Consider the following 20756-nt stretch of genomic DNA (forward strand, 5'->3'; position numbering starts at 1 on the left):
TTTAACTAAAGGGAAGATGGAGGAATTGGTGGCGTAAAATGTGAATTGCTTCGTGTTTTACACAAAGAAGATTTAAAAACTCTTCCTAAGTAGACATTTTAGTCAATAGTATTTATTTTTTATCAGGGGAGGAGTAAATAATGTGCCACGCAACTAGCACAGCACAGAGTCATTGAACGTTGTCTTTGGTTATAAAGCCTTCCTAAGTCTTCCATTCACAAATGCAGTATTTGCATTATCTGATGGTCATTTTAAAGACAGCATAGATTTAACATTGCAGTATAAGTAAGTAAAGATTTAGATTTAATCTTTTCATAAGGATGTTTTCGCTTGGCAGATTTGGTTGAGCACTTATTTCTTTCTTTACATTAAGTGTGGCTTTGTGCAATATTTTTATTTTCTGTAATTATTAGCCAAGAGTTTTTTTTAATGGAAAGATGTAATGTGTGTTATGATTGAACTTTATGACAGTGTTAAAAATCTAATCAATTGTTTTGACTCAGGTGTATAAATACTAGAAGTTAGAAGTAGCTATGAAATAATGTAGAAAACCAAAGTAATCTAAAAACATTAATATAAATTCATGTTGCAGTTTATAGCTTTATACGTTAGCATAGACTAAATAGCACAGTCTAGTTAGAAGATAGGAACTATAATAGTAATTTGAACAGGAAGATATTAATATAAGGGATTATTAACCTGAGACAGAGAACAGCCTTCTCTTCTAGGGCTCAAGGAGAGAATCCACAAAAGAAACACACTTAGAAGTTCCTTGGCCCATGGCCGAGGCTGAGATCCAGCCCTCCATGGTGTGTGGATGTGGCCCAGGGTGCTGTCACAGGCTGGGGCAGGAAATTGTGGGGTCATGGGTAGGACTTTCTGGTGTGTTGACTGGATTGCTCAAGAAACTCTCATTGGGAAGCTTATTGAGGTATGAGCCAGACTGGTTGAGAAACTGCCTGTGGGGGTGCCCCTAAAACTTGCTGGAAAGATGACTTTGGGACTGTTGGTGAAACATGCGAGGAGGTTTAGCACCACTAGGTGACCATAAGCACCAAGCGGCCATGATCCAAAAGAAGCAAAAACAACACACTCAGAACTGGGAAGAGGTGACCCTTCTTCCTTTAATGTCACTATGGCTCCCTCTGCTGACAAAGCTTCACATTGTGCCACCTGGCAAAGGAGAGATAGTAACAGAGTCCATAAAAAGTGGGGCAAAGAAGGGTGGGTTTGGAGCAGAGAGGAAATAACATTTGTGGTAAGCTAAGCTTGTAGTGGACTATGACATCCTCAGATGTCCGTATCTTAAATCAGCGTAGGTTTATTTCTTCTTTGCACTGCATGGTTTTCTGGGTCATTGGGGCTTCTGCCCCATGTCTTCCTCATTCTGGCACATAGGCTATTGGAGAAGCTGCTGTCTGGAGTAATGGCAAGGAAGACTGCTGAATTGCAAATTGTTTCTTGAAGTTTCCTTTCAGAAGTATGTATATAGCTTCTGCTCATATTCTGTTGGTCAAAACAAGTTATATGATTGTGCCTAGCTCAAGTCAGAGAGAGAAGTGTAATCCCACCACATATGGAGAACCAGAAATACTTGTTGAAAAACCTAACTACCACAGGATTGAGAGGATTGGCATTAAAACATTTGGCAATCCCTGGGATATTTACAATCCTCCTTTGAAATTTTGTCTTCTTTGTATTTTTTTGTGAAAAATAGCATTGGCGTAAAAATTAGCTTCTGGGTCAGTGAACTCAAACTAGAGAATGAGCTAGTCATTTGTATAAAACAGTGAAGCTGAGAAAAAATGTAAGCAGCAGGAAATATTTTTTGAAGGTTACAAATTAGCCTTAGTTTTTAATTTTGCATTTTGAAAATTTACATTAACTGATCCTTACAAGATACTACATGAAATGCAAGTTCTCTATATGTTGAAGAAGGCTTTTTCATTTGTGGCTCGTCTTGGACAGGGGATAGAAAACAAAATTTAAATGTCTGGATTAGAGTTCTAGCTCCATCACTTACAAGCTAGGTTATTCTGAGGAAGTCACTTAAATTTCCCGAACTCTGAAGTGAAGATTGAAAAGAAAGATTCGTAATTTCTTAACTGAAACTTACATTTAGACCTTTGGAAATGTAAAGGTGCATAAGGAACATAGTAGGTAACTCTTAGCAGCTTTGGGGCAACAGGTCCTAATCAAACACATTAATATTCCTCCAGGGAAATGTATGAATATTAACAGGTGGGTTAAATAAAGACTACATATTTCAATTCAAGGCAGGACTTTTGGCTCAGACTTACAGAAAATTCTTGTTTTCAGGGATTTTTGGATTTTGGAATCATGGATTTTGGAATTATGGACTGATGGTATCTTTACCATAGAGTTAATGTGAGTTACGCCTATGAACTATAAATTGTTATAATACGTCAACTACTATAATCTTAATGGTGATTGATGTTATCATTATCAGCAGCCACTTAAAATAATATTTAAAGGAAAGAATTAGGCTGGGTATGTCATGTCTTAGGTGTTTGAAGCCAGCCCAGGCAAATAGTTTGGGAGACCCTATCTTGAAAAAACTCATCACAAAAAAGGGCTGGTGGAATGGCTCAAGGGGTGGAGTGCATGCCTACCTAGCAATCATGATGCCCTGAGTTCAAACCCCAGTGCTGCTAAATAAATAAATAAGTAAGGAGATGCTCAGCTGATTTCTAAGATCATATATTTTTCAAAGTTAGGTTTATTTATTGATTTTTGAAGCAGATGCATATAATTCCAAGATGATGTCTTCGAGTTCTTATTGGTCACTGTTAAAGAAACTCCATACAAGTACTGGTAGAAATTGCAAGAAAGTACTTATTGCTCTTTCTCTGATTGATAGAAACTCCTTTTATGTTATTAGTCAGAATTTTGGAAATTTATTCTCTTCAAATTTTACTTCAAAGATAGTAATATTCTTTGATCTTTGCTTTCTTTCACTGATGTTGGAATTTCTTCTGATAATGTGAATGGACTTATCATACATATAAATTTTTACAAAAATATCAAGTATTGAAGAATAATGTTGATGTTACTTTTCAAGTATATGCAATACTCTACTAGTCTTACATTTTTGACAGTCAGGCTATCATATCATCTCTTACTGCAAGTCATTTTAATCTAATTTTTCTGAAGCCAAACTGTTGCTACGAATCTGTAAATTTTGTCATATTCATTAATATATTTTCATATGGTTTGGGAAATTATTTAAATTCATGAATTTTGTGAATTTTCATTTAGGTGTTTAAAACTGTCAGCTAAGCCTTTTTTTTTTTTTTTTTTTGTGGTGGTGGTGGGGTCAAGCCCAGGGCTTTGCATGCTAGCACACTCTGCACTACTGAGCAACACCCCCGACCATGTTTTGAAGTCAATAGTTACCTTTTAACAAATCTGTAAAGTGAGAACCACAATTTCAAAGTATTTTTATTACAAAAATGTTAAAATTAAAGCTTTTCTTTTGAATAGACAATACTCTGAGGTACGGGACAAGAGTTTTGTTCTTACCCTATTTCTTTCTACAAAGCCAATGGTAGCAAAAACTGCTAGTCAGGATTGTAGCAGCTTGGAATTGATCAAAGTCTTCAATTTGATTAGCATTATTTTATGTCAAACTCATATCTACAGGCAAATTTTACACTCCAGAGAATAAAATACTATATTTCTTGAAAAGTTGTAAAACCTTTTTACTCTTGTCATTGCAAATTTATACAATATTTCTATAGTACTTTGTTTTAAAATCTTAAATTTATCATTTTGATTATTATTTTTTTTTTGGTACGTTTTTGTAGGATGATTTATTTATTTATTTTTAGTCTTCAGGGGCAGTAATGCCAGTTCTTAACTAAATGTTGTTACTACCCGCGGATACTTTAACCTGCAGTGAGTACTTTAGTTAGCAATCCTTTTGATTTGTGTTGTCTCTGTGTCTTCTCACATGCCCTCACCCACTACACTTACTTATATCTTTGAAAGTGTCATTCATTCTGTTTTTTTGTTTTTGGTTCATTGATTTCAAATATAGTGTTGGCAGTTTCCATGCAGACTGGTTCTGCAGCTGTGCTTTGTTATTTTTCATTTGCAGACATGTAAAAAAGTTAAAATCTTGTTTTATGGTAAGGTATTGTATACTTGAAACCATTTTAATTAATTAGTTAATTAATTAACTTATTTTTGTGGGACTGCAGTTTGAGCTCAGGGCCTTGTACTTGCTAGGCAGGCACTCTACCATTTGAGCTATGCCTTCAGCTCTGAGATAGTTGTTTTTAAAATACTGAATTACTTTGATGCAGGTTGATAAATCTTTGGTTTGAACTGAGGTTTGAACTCAGGGCTTCATGCTTTCTAGGCAAGTGCTCTATCACTTTAGGCATTCCACTAGTCCTTTTTTGTGTTATTTTCGAGGCAGGGTTTCTCAAACTATTTGTGTGCCTGGCTTTGTACCATGATCCTCCTGATCTCAGCCTCCCAAATAGCTCAGGTTACAGGTGTGAGCTACCAGCGCCAGGCTGATAAATCTTATTTAGAGAATAAATTAGAGATGGGTTATGGGATCTACTAACCTGGTTGGTGTGGATTACTATAGTCTTTGGAAGGCATACGCTGGCTGCAGTCCAGAGGGCCCTGTTGTTGGAGGCAGCAGAGCAGGTTGTGATGCAGGTGACTTTGTGGGCATTTGCATTTTTTGTGGGACTATTCTGAAGCACAAGCACAAGCCCGTGGGAAACACTAGCATCTAGATGCTTATGTGACCATGACATCAGGCAGCCTGGCCAGTTGCCTTATAATTGCAACAAAGTGCTGGGTACCAGGGTCCTAATTACTTGTCATTTTATGAGGAAGATTTCAGGAAAAGGTTGATATGGTTTTAAGTATCAGAACATGACCCTATTAAAGACATTAGTTCAATATTTTCTGAAACTCAACAAATGGTTTGTGAATTATTAGAGTGACTATATAAATAGTTTATGCTATAACTCTTGTTACATAGTAAGCACATATCTATTTGTCTATATGGTTTATTTGGGCAGAAGAGATTTATTTTTACATTGTATATTGATTTGTGTATTAATTTTATATTGCTATATTGGTTATTAAATATTTAGAATCAACTATGATTATATGCCACACTAAAAAGTTTGGATTTTTCTCATTGGCTTGTTTGACCTGCAGTAAGAGGTTTTGAAATAAGAATGAAAGGTTTTGAAATAAGGAGACCTGTTTTAATATGACAACATATCCTATTGATTTAGTGTCAAAAAGTCTGACTAGTGTGAGAATTCTTACCAGGGCATTTCTGCAAGTGTGGTCACTGTCTTGTGTTCTGGGATCTGTGTCTCTGTCCTGTGTTTGTCCTCTGAATTTGCTGCAGAGTGTCTTCCTTATAATATATGTATATAAATTATAAATTATAAATTTATAATGTGCTACATATGGTTATAAACATATTTAGTTATATAGTTATGTATTTATGATATATACATTTTTAAACTAATTTTTATTAGCGGATATTAATTGTACAAAGTAATGGTTTTCATTGTGACATTTTCACACATGCATACAACATGCTTTGATCACATTCATGCCTCAATTAATCTCTCTTTTGTCCCCCACCCTAGTCCTTTTTCTCTTCTCTAATAGAGTATCTTCTTTAAAAAAAAAATAAGCTTTAAATAATTAAATCATTCAATTCCTGGCTTAAAGGTCTCTTTAGACTTTCTGTTGGTCGGAATAACATTTAATCACCTTAATTTTGCTTTCAAGGCCTTCACAGCCTTTCTCCAAATCTTTCCAGCTTTATAGTCTGCTTTTCCCTTTCATATGTCTTTTCTTTTAGCAAAATAAAATGTTCACTGTTTGTGGTGCATAAAGGAGAAAAGGGGGCCCTGTCAAAAGGGAGACATAAATGGGGTAAGCATTTCAGTGACTTTATCTATCATATGTCCTGTGCATCCTGAAATATTTGAGACTGAGACCAGATCAGTGTTCCTTTCATCTGAAAAGTTGCATTAGCATTCCCTTTGGAAGGAGCCCAGGGACTGGTAAGGACATGCAGCTCTCATTATTCATTTTCTTCAACTGCAATAGGAACTCCTACAGAATTGTTTGGAACACATGCTTCCAATCTGCCACCAGATTTTGCAGCAGGAATTTCTATAACTATGCCATAGCTCAGACTGTCTCACAGCTTACCATATGTTTCCGTATTTGCAGTGTTTTCAAACACTCTCCTCTCTTTCCACCCCTTCCAGTTTACATTTCTCAGCTTCGCCTCAGCTCTTTCCCTGCAGTTCTCATTCATCTCTCTGACTCACGGGTAATCCTTGTTATAGTTTAGAATTCGTTCTTTACTGGTTCTCTTTCTTGGACCCTTTTCTACAAACTTAACATAAGCAGTGCTTAGTCCTCAATTTAGAACTCTATTAATTCCTGGTCTAGGTTTGCATGCTGATCTTAGTATATGTTTTTAGGCTTTGCTGCTTGTCTTTTTTTACTTTGGGGGAGGAGGCTGAGATTGAACCCAGGGTCTTACATATGCTGGGTGCATTCCCTACCACTGAGCTATACACCTAACCCCTCTGCTTGTCTCTCACCTCTTTTCTAGTTTACCAGAGTCAGAAACACTATGGTTTAGAGTCATTCTGGCTTCTGTAATAGTGTTAGGTGTAGTTCCAGTAAAACTTTCCCTCTCAAAAACTCTGTTTTTATCTGATTAGAGGTTGGGGCAATTTCTGTAATGTAAATCTAATCAGTTAAAATAGCTGGATCTTTATGACTGCAAATATTACTTTTCTGCTTATTTTTTTCCTAATCCTGTTTCAAAGAGTCGAGACAGTGTGTGTAAGCAGAACAAAGGGAAGGCTGTGCTTTTGTCACCTCGGGGGCATCCTAGTTTGCTAGTTACTTGTGTGACTTGAGCAAGTCACTTATCTCTTGGACTTTGTCTCTTTATTTATGAATTGAAGATGGTAATGCCTGTTTCATAGGGGTGTGGTGAAGAGCAAATACAATGAAACTGTCACACAGAAGACATGTAATCAGAAAAAAAAAAGCATGGTACATTTTAGGTTACTTGTTCTCCAACTCTTGTGTTCTTCGTCCCATCTGGAGTTAGAGTCATTTGTTTATAAGAAGGTCAGTTTGAGAGTTAGAGGATGAGATGAGAGTGAGTGGGAGCAAGAATACAGGGGAAATTCATCTGGGTGTCTGCTCTTGAACATTTTCTTCACTGACGGGCTTTTATTTATTAATTAATTAGTTTTAATTAATTAATTATTTCTGCAGTGCTGAGAATTGAACCTAGGGTCTTGGGTAGCAACTGAGCTAGCCTATTACATGGTTTTTGAGATTGTTGATAACAGCCAGTAGATCTCCTGAGACTAAAAATTATAGGTTTTTATTTAAAACATTTAATAAACAATATGCTGCATCTCATCTACTCTACTCCTGTTGTTAGTAACCTGACAATTACATTTTAAAGTATCTCCAGTACTATTTAAAAATTAGTAATTAGAAATTATTATTAAAATCTGCAATTTCTACAAATCTAATTTCTGCTTTTGGAGTTACCATGCAGTTGGACAAGTGTATTCTTAAGTTTATAATAATTCTCTCCTGGATACTGAAAGTGTCATCTTTCAAATACTTTCACCTAGAACTCTTGAGTATATTTTATAGAGACAGAAGATTCAGAGACCATTCATTTTATATTAATTTTATCATAAAACTGAATAATAACGATAATAGACATTTTAAAATGAAAAATTCTGTATAACCTCATCACTGTATTCAGCTGTTCATTTTTACATCTTTCCTTACTGCTTTTATCTGTATGCATTAAATTTTTTCTACCTAGAAGTAATGATGGTATATGTACAGTTTTATATTCTGCTTAGTAATGCATTCTGTTGTTATTATTTTTGAGACTGGGTCTTGCTATGTAGCCCAGGTGGTTGAACTCTTGATCACCCTGCCTCAGTCTGAGAGTTGGGATAATAGGTGAGCACCACTACACTGGGCTCCATAACAATTTTTTTTATTTAATAGGATGTAATTTTTTTTTTTTTTTTGTGGTACTGGGGCTTGAACTCAGGGCCTCCACCTTGAGCCACTCCAGCCCTTTTTTTCGTGATGAGTGTTTTCTAGATGGGGGTCTTGCAAACTATTTGCCAGGGGCTGGCTTCGAACCATGATCTTCCTGATCTCTGTCTCTTGAGTAGCTAGGATAGCAGGCATGAGCCACTGGTGCCCGGCCAGATATAAGTGGTTTTTTTTCCATGAATATGTTACCATCTACCTCAGGGCCTGTCACATGACAGATGTTTTCATTTAAATGGGTCCTCATCCATTCTGACTTTCAATATAGAAAATTTCATTGCAGGTTAACAACGATGGCCAACATTCCTCTTCATTTTCACTGTATTTTTTGCCTTCATTGCTACCCTGGTGTCAAGCCAAATGTGGGTCATAGCTCTATTGCCCAGATTCTGAATTGTACCCATATCAGGCAGCTGTGTTAGTAGTATTTCTCTGGAGATTTGGGGATAATGATGATGGAGTTTCCACACAGCGGGTAATTTAAAGTGGAGCTAAACTTTCCTGTTAGGAAAAGTTTTCTGAACACTTCTGCTTGTTTATGGCCTTGCCGTTAGACTCCCTACCTTGCTTCTCTTTCCATTGCCTCCCCACTCTCTGATTTCTATTAATTTTTATGTATATAAGTAGCTTGTTAGGATATTTTCCTAAACAAGCACAAATTTTCCCTAAAAAAAAATCTTCAGTATTATTTGATGAAGAATTTGTGTCCATTCTGCTGTAGGGCTTTTCTGTATTGTCGTCCAGCTGAATTTGGTTTGTCTTTGGGGATCCCTTCATATGTGTGTTCACGTGGACCTGAATATTCAGATTTGGGTAAGAGTGTTGCATCAACTTAAGGGAAAGGTTAAGGGGCATGAGTTGACATTATAATTACATTTCAGCAATTTTCTCTTCAGTTTCACATAGAATAGAGTATTCCTTGATTAACAAATCCTCTGAGGATATATTCCTTTATAGTACTCTTGGTAAAATAGAGAAAGATTAATCATGTGAAATAGTTGTGATTCTTGTGTCCCTACCTTAAAGACCATGTTATAATGATAATGCAGTTTCTATTTATTTGCCCATGTTTGATGTTGAAGAAGACTGGGCCAAGGTAAAATAGTGAACTTGGTGGAACTTACTGTATGCTCATCCCAGTTTTTCCCTTTGATACCTTTGTACTACTTATAGATGTTCTCTTCCTTTGGGCATCTACTGCTTCCCTACTTTTTAATCTCTCCTCAATCCCCAGCGTATTAGAAAAATAATAATTATATATATAATATATATATATATATATATATATATATATATATATACTTTTTTTTTCAGTGGGACTGGAGTTTGAATTCAGGGCTTTGTGTTTGCTAAGCAGTCTGTCTACCACTTGGGCCACACCTACAGTCCATTTTGCTCTAGTTATTTTGGAGATGAGATCTTGTGAATCATTTGCCCAGACTGGCCTCTAACCTCAATCCTCATGATCTCTGCCTCTCAAGTAGTGAGGATTACAGGTGTGAACCACTAGCTCCCAGCCTATTTATATGTTTTCAAATGACAGATTCAATTGTATTTGTATTTTAATAATAGAGTAGCCTTAGGTTTTTTTTTTAAATAAATATCAAGCAGATAGGTACTGGCTTACAAGTTAAGTCAGTTATTGATAACATATTTTTGTAAAGACTGAGGGCAGGAATCGTGTGATGTGTTGCTTCTGTCTTTGAGTTTAGCACAGTGTACGATACATAGTAGGTGCTCACTGAAGGAATTACAGACAGCTAGCTTAAAGAATTTCAAGAGATTTATAGAAAAAATAAAGGGGTACACTGACAAGGGATTTTAGAATTATATTAGAAATACTTAAAAGCTGACCCTGAATATAAACCAGAATTAATCATTCTGGTGTGTGTGTGTGTGTGAAAGAGAGAGAGAGAGAGAGAGAGAGAGAGCACTTGAACAGGGCAAGCACATGGTTTACTCTTTGCCATGTAAGAGTAGATGCCCTGAGTCTTCATATTTTTAATTTGTCCTAACTATCAAACTGTGCATATGTTCCTTCTACTCTTCCATTTGGGGTTGAGCACCAGCTCTCTTGCCACCTATTATTTGGCTACTTCTTTGGAGGGAGAAGTGGGTCAGGAGACAAGAAAGTGCAAGAGCCCAATGCCTGAAAGGGATTGTGTGTGTGTGTGTGTGTGTATTTGTGGTGAGTTAGGATTGCGTTATTTTTCAAACATTAGTTATTTTTCTTACATTTGTCTTGAATAAGGGAAATAAGTAAATTGAGGATGGAACAGTAGATAGGGACTAAATTAGGCAGGGACTTTTATTAGTATAGTAAGGAATTTGGTTTTATTGACCAAATATTGACAATTAAGGTAGCATACAGAGTAATGTGGTGGTGGAGAGTGTTTCAGAGGTAGCAGATTTCTGGCTTATGTAACAGTTCACTTTTCAAAAGATGTAAAGTTTGGTTTGTGATCCCAAGTAAATATTTTTTTCTTTTAAATTTTCAAATGACTTAAGACATCTCAATATTGTTTTATTGCTATCTTCTAAAACATTTAGTAGGCATCTCTTTTTGCTTGTGGATAGTGCTGACACATTCAAAATACTAGAACTACATCACAAAGGTATAAATTATAACTTCTATTTTAAAGTTGTTACTTGCCTTGAGTTTTTAGGGCTAAAATGGTTTTGCTACTCAAGTAGTGAGTGAATTGTGGTAATGTTTATGAAGAGTATTTTCTAGTTATGCACAATTATAATCATAATAAAATTGGATTTTATTTTAATAAGGAGTTATAGTTTTTGAGGAAATTCTTGTTTTTGTACTTGAACTGCTGATTGATTGTTTAAATTAAAAATGGTCAAACTTCTCTTGCCCTGCAAAAGAAATAATGACAATATATCATTGGTAAAGAAATAGGCTAAGAAAAAGAAAAAAGTGGGCCAGGGGATATGACTGTAGTGATAGAACACTAGCCTTGCAAGTGTGAGGCCCTGGGTTCAAACCCAAGTACTACCAAAACCAAAAACCAAAACAAAACAAAAACAGTGTGTGAATGAAGGTTCATAAGTTCATGCCACTGGATATTGTGTAATGAAGAAAACAAAAGCCACACTAAATATTTTAAACAAGGAAAATTTAATATGCTGAATTTAATTGTCTAACATGCTAGTAGAGTGGGAAGCAAAAAGTGGATGATGGACTTATAAAAGATCAGCAGCTACAGGAAACCACTACTACAGCTAGGGCTTGGAGAGGAGAAAAGGATGATGGTGTCAAACAGAACCGTGAGCACTATGGTGCTGAGGTTGTTGGAGTACCCCTGCTGCTTTGGAGCTATGCTTCTACTGATCTGGAAAGTCTGTAGTCTTGTTGATGAGTATGGACTCATCTTTAAGAATGTTGGAGCCTACAGTTATCAACTGCTACCCTTGCCAAAACTGCACTATGGTTGTGGTAACCAGCATCTGCCCAGTAATACTCTGGTGCTGCTACTGCTGCTGGAACCAGAGCCCATGAGCAATCTTTGCTCAAGTTTCCTGGAATACTGCTGTTGACCCCACAACAGAAGAAAGAAAATAAATTGTTTTATCTTCTGTCAGTGTTCATCAGTGCTCCCCAGTAGCAAGACATAGTTAGAAATCCTGTACCAAGAAGCTTCTAACCCCTTGAAATACAAAAGAGAAAGCATGGGAGGGCAGAATGGAGTTGAGAATGAACAATGGATCAGCACAGAGAGAAGTTATACAGTCCTGATTCTTTAATAATACTAAAAGAATTTTTTTGCAAATAATACTAAGAGAAAAGAAAAATTTTGCAAGTTTTCTGAATAATATCAAGACCTTTCATTTTTTTTCTGGTTAAAGGAAATGATTAAATTATAGTAGTTGATAGAAAAAAAAACGAGATAGTTCTCCACTGAGGTGTTAGGGTAGTTTAGTTTCACAAAATAAAAATGAGCTAAGTGTTGTGATGTTCACCTGTAATTCCAGCTACTTGAGAGGCAAAGGCTAGTTTCAGGCCATCCCAAGAAAAGTTAGCCAGATCCTATCTCAAAAATGAAAGTACAGAACCAAAGGGGGTTGGAGGTGTGGCTCAAGGGGTAGAATGCTTGCCCAGCAGACTCAAGGCCCTGGGTTCAGTGCCTAAACCAAAACTAAGTAGGCAAACAAACAAACAAACAAACATACCCTGAGTTAACTTAAACAGAAAATTAATTTATTATAAATTCATTGGATAGCACTCACAAAAGTCAAATAACTAGTCTCTAGAAAAGACAGAAAAAGGCTTTGCTCTGGATACCCAGATTGCAGAAACTAATAAAGGCCCTGTTCCATGTGCTGTGTGCTGGTTGTATGGGCCAGCTCCACCATTTGTTGCCTAAGGTTCCTATTACAAGAGGAGAGGAAGTCTGGCCTAGCTTGGGTTAGTTGCCCACCACTGGACAGAGGAAGTCATGATATACGGATAGACAACTCTGATGCTACTGTTAACAACTGAGGACTAGTTTCTCAAAGAAATTTTGAGATATTAAAGGAATACAATTATTATGCCAGCAAAATTCACAAGATATCTATTAGTTGAGGCTTGTTTTAGATTAGCAGTAGGTAGCTCAAAGCCATAGCCAAAAGTTCTTGTGCACTTAATATGTAATAGGCTCTCTGATCTCTTTTAATAATATCTTTGAGGATGTTGTCATTATTATCCTCATTTTACAGATGAGAAAAATTGAGAGGTGCACTTCTGATGATGGTGGATTAGGCAATTTGGACTAACCCTTCCACTGAGAACAACTAGAAAGCTGGATCAAATATAAAAATCACCTGTTTGAAAGTATCAGAGAGCTAACACTTCAGTGACGACTATGGGGAAAAGATCCCGGAGAAGAAGGAAACCCAAAAGGTGAGCTGGGCATTTGAGGCTTCTTTCCCTTAGAGGAATCTACTATTTCCAGTAAAAGTGGCCAAGAGGCTGAGAAGTTAAGAAGAGCTTTTGACTCACTCATGAGGTGGGGCTAATGGAGCAGCAGTTTGAGTTCAGGATCTACTAAACGTGCAGAATGACTACTATATCTCCCAGGTTTTGGGTTGGGACCTGAAGGACTATACTTTAGGAGTAAGGGTGAGTCAGAATTAGAATGGTCTACTTACAGGATAAAATTAATTTAGAATCACTCTAACCCTTGATTCGATTATAGACATTCTACATTGACAATGAATCCAGCCACCAGTTAAAGCAGAATAATTTTTGTTTCTGGCCAAAGATTGTATCTTCCTAGACCTAAAGCAATTTCTGCAGTTTTTAGGTAAGTCTTGCATGCACACAAAAATAATCAGGCACATGGGAGACAAGATCACAAAACTGAAACCAAGAGAAACAGCATACCACAGGGATTTAGGAATTTTCTAGCACCAATTACAAAAAATTGCATTTAAAATCGCAAAATGCCACATTGAGGGTTTTGGCAGAGAACTGAAAGTGATAAAAGTAAAGTATGTAGAACTGTAAAAGATAACATGAAATTAAGAACTCACTGAATGCATTTAACAGCATTTTAGATAACAAGTGAAGTGAGAAATAGCTAACTGGAAGACAAGTTAGAGGATGATATGTCTAATAAAACACATATAATATGAGTGAGGAAAAAGAAAAAAGAATAAAAGACGTAAAGGATATATAAAATTGAAGTTCTAGGAGGACAGGAGAAAGAGTAGAGCAGATACAGTGTTTGAAGAGATCATGGCTGAGAGTTTTTTCCAAAACTAGTGAAAGACATGGTTGGTTTTATTGGATTCAGGTAAACAGTATACATTGTTTGGAAGCAGTCGAAGTTGGCTTGGAATATTTCTTCTGCCATCTGTTAGTGTGGACTTTAATAAGTTACTTGGTCTGAGGGACTGTAACTTAGGGTAATAGTATCTACCTTGTAGCATTGTGAGAATTAGGTGAGAAAACATATGAAGTATATAATATAATCATAGTATTTTCGGTTGTGAATTGTTTTCTCTCTTACTCTCTTTTAAGAATATCTCAGAAGGCTGAGTACCTGAACTCACATAAATACAAGAAAGATAGTTAGAAATGACACACTATGCAATGTTCAACAACTGAAGTTAATTTAGGCAGAAATATATAATGAAGTACATTAATATACAGATATTATTGTGTGCTTTTGGTGTAAGTTATGGTGAAATATTCAGTCAGGTGTAGCTGAAGGAAATAGCTTTGTTTTGGCCCTGGTCAGATCATCTTTCATTTTCTTGTTCTTCATTGTCCACAAATATGATTCTCTATTTCATTCAAATCTACCTCATGCTCATTATGCTAAAGAATTGTGATTCAGTAGGGCTGAGATATGGTCCTAGGAATGAGGGGAGAAGTTTGCTATAATGTTCTGATCACTCCATTTCTCACTTCATTGATTGGTTTTGGCCCATGGGCCAAATCTGATCTAATCTTTGTACAATCTTTGAGTTAAGAATGACTTACATTTTTAATGTTTTTAAAATCAAAGAATATGACTCATGAAAAATATGAAATTCAAATTCTGATATTATTGAAACAAAGCCATGCTCATTTCTTTATCCATCATGACTACTTTTGTGCTATAATGGCAGAGTTGAGTAGTTGGGGCAATAACCATACTTGGCATACTCTTCTCTTTGTACTGTACTGCTGCTTGGTCCACTACAAATTGTAGCAATACAGGTAGAGCTCGAACAACATTTTGAGTGCCATGAGTATTACTGTACTGTGACATTTAGTTCATTTATTTTTTAATTACCAGTGAATACCCACCGTGTCAAAACAAGATAAGAAGAGAAAGTAGATTTGGTATGTTGTGTTTTTAAAGCACAGTTTAGTGTGGATTTTTTTGTTATCAGAATTAGATGACAAAGCATTGCTTCATTATGTACTGATGCAAAAATTATACTAAAAGAGTATAACGTTTGTTGACATTCCTAGATGAAGCACCAATCACAGTATTCTCAGTTGGGGAAATTTAGAAAATTTAAATATATCTTTATAGCAGAATTTCTTTACAGAAGTAAAAACAAAAATGAAAAGGAGGCTGTGACCAAATGAAGTTTCTGAGTGATTAATTTTTTAGTCAAGCAAATCCATTCATCATGGTGAATTAATTAAGTTGTATTTACTTACAGCAGTTGAAAAAATGTGTCTAGAGAAAATAAACTTGTTTGAGACTATTAAGCCTTTTGGTGAGAACAATTTCTCAGAGTTGAGGACATTGGGAGTAACATCTATAGTCAATTAAAACACAAGGCAAATGAATTTGATTGGTTTTCCTTGGCTCTTACTGAGCTGACATATATTATTGAACATTTCTGTTATTGTTCCTTTGAGGTTGACTAAGCCTTTGTGAATAATCAGTGTGGAACAATGAGAGGCAAGAATATTTTCAAAAAATTAATGCTGTACAACCTGAAATGGAATCTGCTAAGTATGTTAAAGCTGATAAAACCATGTATAAAGTAGAAAGAGCCTGAGTTCTAACAAATTTACAAAGCTTGTGAACATATAAGAAGTTTAAAGTTCACGATTATTCACTATGCTATTTATGAGTTTGTACTCTGCAGAGAATATTTGAATTATCATGTGTTGTTGAATCATTAGTGTTACTACTGAACTTCATTCCCTCTGGGGGGCTTAACCACCATCAGTTCTGTGTGTTTTAGTCAGAAATAGCAACTGCATATCATGACTTATTTTACTATATAGAAGGGGAATAATGGCTTAGGAAATGTAAATTTTTATTGTGAAAACTATCTTTAACCTCTGTTTTAAACACTGAATGGTTTTGGAAATTTGCTTTTGTTGCAGAATTGGTTAAGTTTCTGAGTTCAACCTGTAAGTTCCACAAATAGATAAAACTGTGCTTATACAAGAAACTTAGAAGTTTTGCCATGGAATTTAGTTTACCATGACTGTCATTTCAATGACAAAGTAACGTTTATCTCACAGATAATTGAAGGCTCCTTTATGTGCTCCCCATGATATCAGTAGTTTAAACAAAAAAGAAGTTCTCTATTCCCACACAAATTTTTGGCAGATACAATTTCCCAACTCAGACTATGATTTCAATAGCATTTTTCAGACTGTCATGCAAGTGCGAAAGGAAATTTACATATTTCAAAATTCATTTAACTGTGTCATTGAGGAGCTACCACCAAACTGTAATCTGCAATGCAATGACATCCTAAATGGCAAATACCAAGAGAAAAATTAAAATTTAATTGCAGATACCATTGATGAAGGTATATCTTCCTGGGTTGGTGATGGTGTTACTATTTTCTATATGTGTGAAAAGACATTTCTAAGGTGAAGTACATAAAATCATGTTATAGTTCAACATGATGAACGTTTCAATTGACTTGGAATAGTAACTTGGAATTCCGGTTAACTGAAATGCTATTCCCCCCTCAAAGAATTCCATTATTCTCATTGGTAGACTTATATTGTTATACACAGTCCTTTGAATTTTATCAATAAGAATTTTGTGGAATAATGCTAGTTCTACATATCATCTTCAATTTTGACTTTTTGACTTACAAAGCTTAAAATACTTACTGTGCTGCCATTTACAGAAAAAAGTTTGCTGACCTTTCAGTTAGGCCAATTGACCCAAACCATTGGAGACTAACCTAAAATGTGTATGTTGTATTGGTTTTCTACATTAAATAATGAAGAAGAATATATTTCTGTTTAGTTTGAAATATCTAGTTTATTACTGCCTCCTTTGGCCTGAAAGATTTTTTTTTTTCTTTTTGGTGGTACTAGGTGTTGAACTCAGGGCCTTGCACTTGCTAGGCAATTGTTCTACCACCTGAGCCACACTTCAGTTCTTTTGCTGTTAGTTTGTCTTTCAAGTAGGGTATCGTGCTTTTGCCCGCCTAACCTCAGACTACTATCCTACTGTCTCTACTTCCTGAGTAGCTGGGATAACAGGTGTTGTACCACTATGCCTGGCTCAAAGAATATTTTTTTAAAAAACATTTTTTTGGTGTGAACTTTGTGACATTTACATATGTGCTTACAATGTATCTTAATTAGATTCACCCCTCCATCATTCTCCCTCATCCTTTCCCCCTTCTCAGAACAATTTCAACAGACTTCATTGTTTTATTTTCATACACATATACAAAGTACATTGACCATGTTTGCCCTCCTTCACCCTCTCTTTATACCCCCTTACTAATACCCATCCCCCACTGGTATCTACCTCCTTAACAGGACCTGTTTTACCTTCCTGTCCTTAAAAGAATATTTTTTGAGGAATTTTGAGTATAAATTGTTATTTGCAACTTTAAAGTGAAATTATATGCGGTTGGTTTCAGCATGATCAAATCCTTTTTGCATTCTTAGCAAAGTGGGTACCAGCCAGAAGCAATTGTAAACTGTGGCTAGAACCAGGACAATACCTGTGTCATCAGCTCTGAATGTAAGAACTATTTTCTTTTCATCAGTGAAATTTTATCACATCTGTGTGAGAATTAGCTGTAGTAGAGATTAGGCTGACAGGAGTAGAGTAGTGTGGAGTGGTAGTATAAATGCTTCCCCCTCCCTTGTCGCCTAGTTATCAGTCGCCTTTAGTTATTTCTACATTGCTTATCAATGCACTACACAACAAGAAAAGCTGTATCTTTATCCATAACTAAACTTTTAAACTCTGACATTAGAAAATACCAGAAGTATTGCTCAGAGATGTGATTATTCATTCTTTAAGTGGCAGACCAAGCTCAAAATATGTCTCCAGAATTTTAATATCAATACATTTAACCCCGCTATTGAGTTGATCACTGCCAAATGAATTGCTTTGAGTACCTACATAGATTTGCCAGAGTTTAACATTAGCTGTGGCTAGCATCCAGGAGGCAGTGGTAAAGTTGGGCCATCTGTTCTGCTTCTTCACTTTCAGTTCTTGCCAAACAATGGGGCAATGATTTGGTGCATTTTGGTTAATGATAGGTTTAGTAGTGAGTGATGGGCTAGACTTTCAGGTATCTAAATGTAACAGGATGAGTAGGGCTCAACCTTCACGGCTTCTCAGTACTCTAAACCTACAGTGTAAAGAGAATATGAAATGACATAAGGAGAAAAGTTTAGAAGGGAGTGTGCTTTATATGTATCATTCAACTAAATTATAGCAAAAAATCTGGGAAGAAAGTACTACTATGCTTATTTTATAGGTCAAATTGAGAGGTAAGTAATTCACAGTGCTGGTAATATCTTAAAAGCTAAGCCAGTGTGAAGGTGGTGTGAAGGTGCACACCAATAATCCCAGCTACTCCGGAAGCAGAGAAAGGAGAATTACCAGTCAAGGCCAAACAAATAAACAAACAAAACCACCCCCCGGATGGCTAGGAATCTAGCTCAGTAATAGAGCGAATGATAACAAGGCTCTGGGGTTTATCACCAGCAGAGAAAAAAACAAAGAAAAGAAAGAGCTGATGAATCTGTTTTTAATGCTTGTACTCTTGTGATATAGTTGATACAAGAAGACATGACAGCAGAAGTAGAAAAAGTCAATGATAAAACAGCATGGGGGGAGGTCACCTCAAACTTCAGCTTATCATATTGTGGTCCTCTCGGGGAGCTCAGTTGTGTTTGTTCTAAACTTCTTTTCTGGGAATGAAACTGCAGAGATATTCTGATAACCTATTTTCATTGTTAAGCTCTGGGATGAAGCTCTCTTAACTTTGTTCCAGAAGAAACATATAGGGCCACTTCTATGGGTATGGATCAAACAGAGGTTTTAGAAAAGAAATGATTTAAAATTGATTTTAAATATTCTTAAGTGTGCTTTATGGTGGAGAAGACACGGAAATTCTCCATGAACTCAAGAAAAAGCAGTAAGAAGGGAGTATTATTATAGTGTGTAGATATCATGAACTAATCTTAAGATGTACACTGGTCAGACTTTCTTTCTTTATTAATTATTTATTTACTTTCTTTATGATGCTTGGAATGTTAAGCAAGCATTCTGCCACTAAGCAATATCCCTAGCCATGGTCAGACTTTGGTGATGTTTATTTGTGGCTTTTAAAGTTTAAAAAAATCATAAGAAGAAACATGCCAAAAGAAAATCTTGAAAGTTGACATCATAGTTTGTAAAATAAAAAAGAACAACTAATAAATTAATTCCACTATGTGACAACATATTTGCCAGGTACGGAAGGAACACAGATGCACAAATCATGATCTTCTTATTTCTCTAAGTCACAATTTTCACATCCATAAAATCAGTTTTTAATACTTAGTGCAAAGGACTTTCTTTTGCATTTAAATGAAGTTTAAATTAGACATTTGTGTAAGTCCATTACTATAACAAATATCTGATGTAAATCAACTTAGGAAATATTAATTTTGATTCAATTTTGGAGGTTCCAGTCATGGTTGTTTGGCCCCATCACTTTTTGGGCCTTAATAAATAGAAGGCCTGAAATTAAAATTTATGACAAGAAAACATAGGGAAGAGACATGACATTGGTCTGCACAGGAAAGACAACAGTGAATAGAATGAAGAGACTACCTACAAAATGGGAGAAAATATTTGCAAACCATGCACCTGATAAAGGATTAATATAAAAAATGTATAAGGAACTGAGACAGCTCAACAAAACAAGAAAATGAGTAACTCAATTAAAAAATGGGTAAAGAATGTAAATAGTCATTTCTCAAAAGGAGACATACAAGGGCTGGTGGAGTGGCTCAGGTGCTAGAGTGCCTGCCTAGGAAGTGTGAGGCTTGGAGTTCAAACCCCAGTATAGCCAAGGGGAGAAAAAAAAGGCATACAGATGGCTAATAGGTATATACAAAAAAATGCTCAACATCACTAAACATCAGGGAAATACATATTAAGTCCACAAGAAGCTATCACTTCACATCTGTGAGATGGGCTATTAATATTAAAAAGATGAAACATAAGTTTTGTAGAGGATATGGAGGAATGGTAACCTTTGCACGTTGTTGGTGGGAGTGTAAATTAGTACAGCCGTTATGAAAAACAGTATGGAGGGTTCTCAAAAAATTAAAAATAGAATTGCCATATGATCAAGCAATTCCATTCTTGGTTACATATCCAAAGGAGTTGAAAAAAGTATGTTAGAGATACCCGTATTCCCATATTTATTGCAAATTATCAGTAGCCAGGACATGGAATCAACCTATCCACCAGATGATGAATAGGTAAGATGTAGTATACATACACAATGGAATATTATTCAGCCTTAAAAAGAAGGAATTCCTTTCATTTAAGACAAGATGACTGAACCGGAGGACACTATGTTAAGTGAAGTAGGATAAGCACAAAAAGATAAATACTGCACTATTTTACTTAGATGTGGAATCTTAAAAGAAGTTGATTTCATAGAGACAGAAAGTAGAATTTTGCTTATCAGGGGCTGTAGGATAGGGCGAGATGAGGGGATTGGGTAGACATTGATGAAAGCACAAAGTTCCAGTTAGGTAGGAAGAATAAGTTCAAGAGATGTATCACGCAACCTGGTGACTGTAGTTAATAAGAATATATTGTACATTTGAAAATTTGCTAAGAGTAGAACCTTACCACAAAAGATAATGCTTATATTTAATAGCTTGATTCAACCATTCC

The 20756-nt window shown here is 35.8% G+C and overlaps 1 protein-coding gene across 33 annotated transcripts in view; it reads left to right on the top strand.

Moving 5' to 3' along the window:
• Rims2 (regulating synaptic membrane exocytosis 2) overlaps positions 1–20756 on the top strand; it is a 573766-nt gene that overhangs the window by 14316 nt on the left and 538694 nt on the right. The window contains exon 1 of one of the 33 annotated variants that reach the window (XM_074068987.1): positions 12839–13027. The exons of 31 other annotated variants lie outside the window; for them this stretch is intronic. In XM_074068987.1, the coding sequence (XP_073925088.1) occupies positions 12990–13027 (38 nt within the window). In that variant the 5' untranslated portion in view covers positions 12839–12989. Of the gene's footprint in view, positions 1–12838; positions 13028–20756 lie in introns of those variants that run through there. One more of the 33 variants, XM_074068994.1, reaches the window with a different exon arrangement.

The sequence above is a fragment of the Castor canadensis genome, chromosome 3, assembly GCF_047511655.1.
Source record: "Castor canadensis chromosome 3, mCasCan1.hap1v2, whole genome shotgun sequence".
Classification (NCBI taxonomy): Eukaryota; Metazoa; Chordata; class Mammalia; order Rodentia; family Castoridae; genus Castor; species Castor canadensis.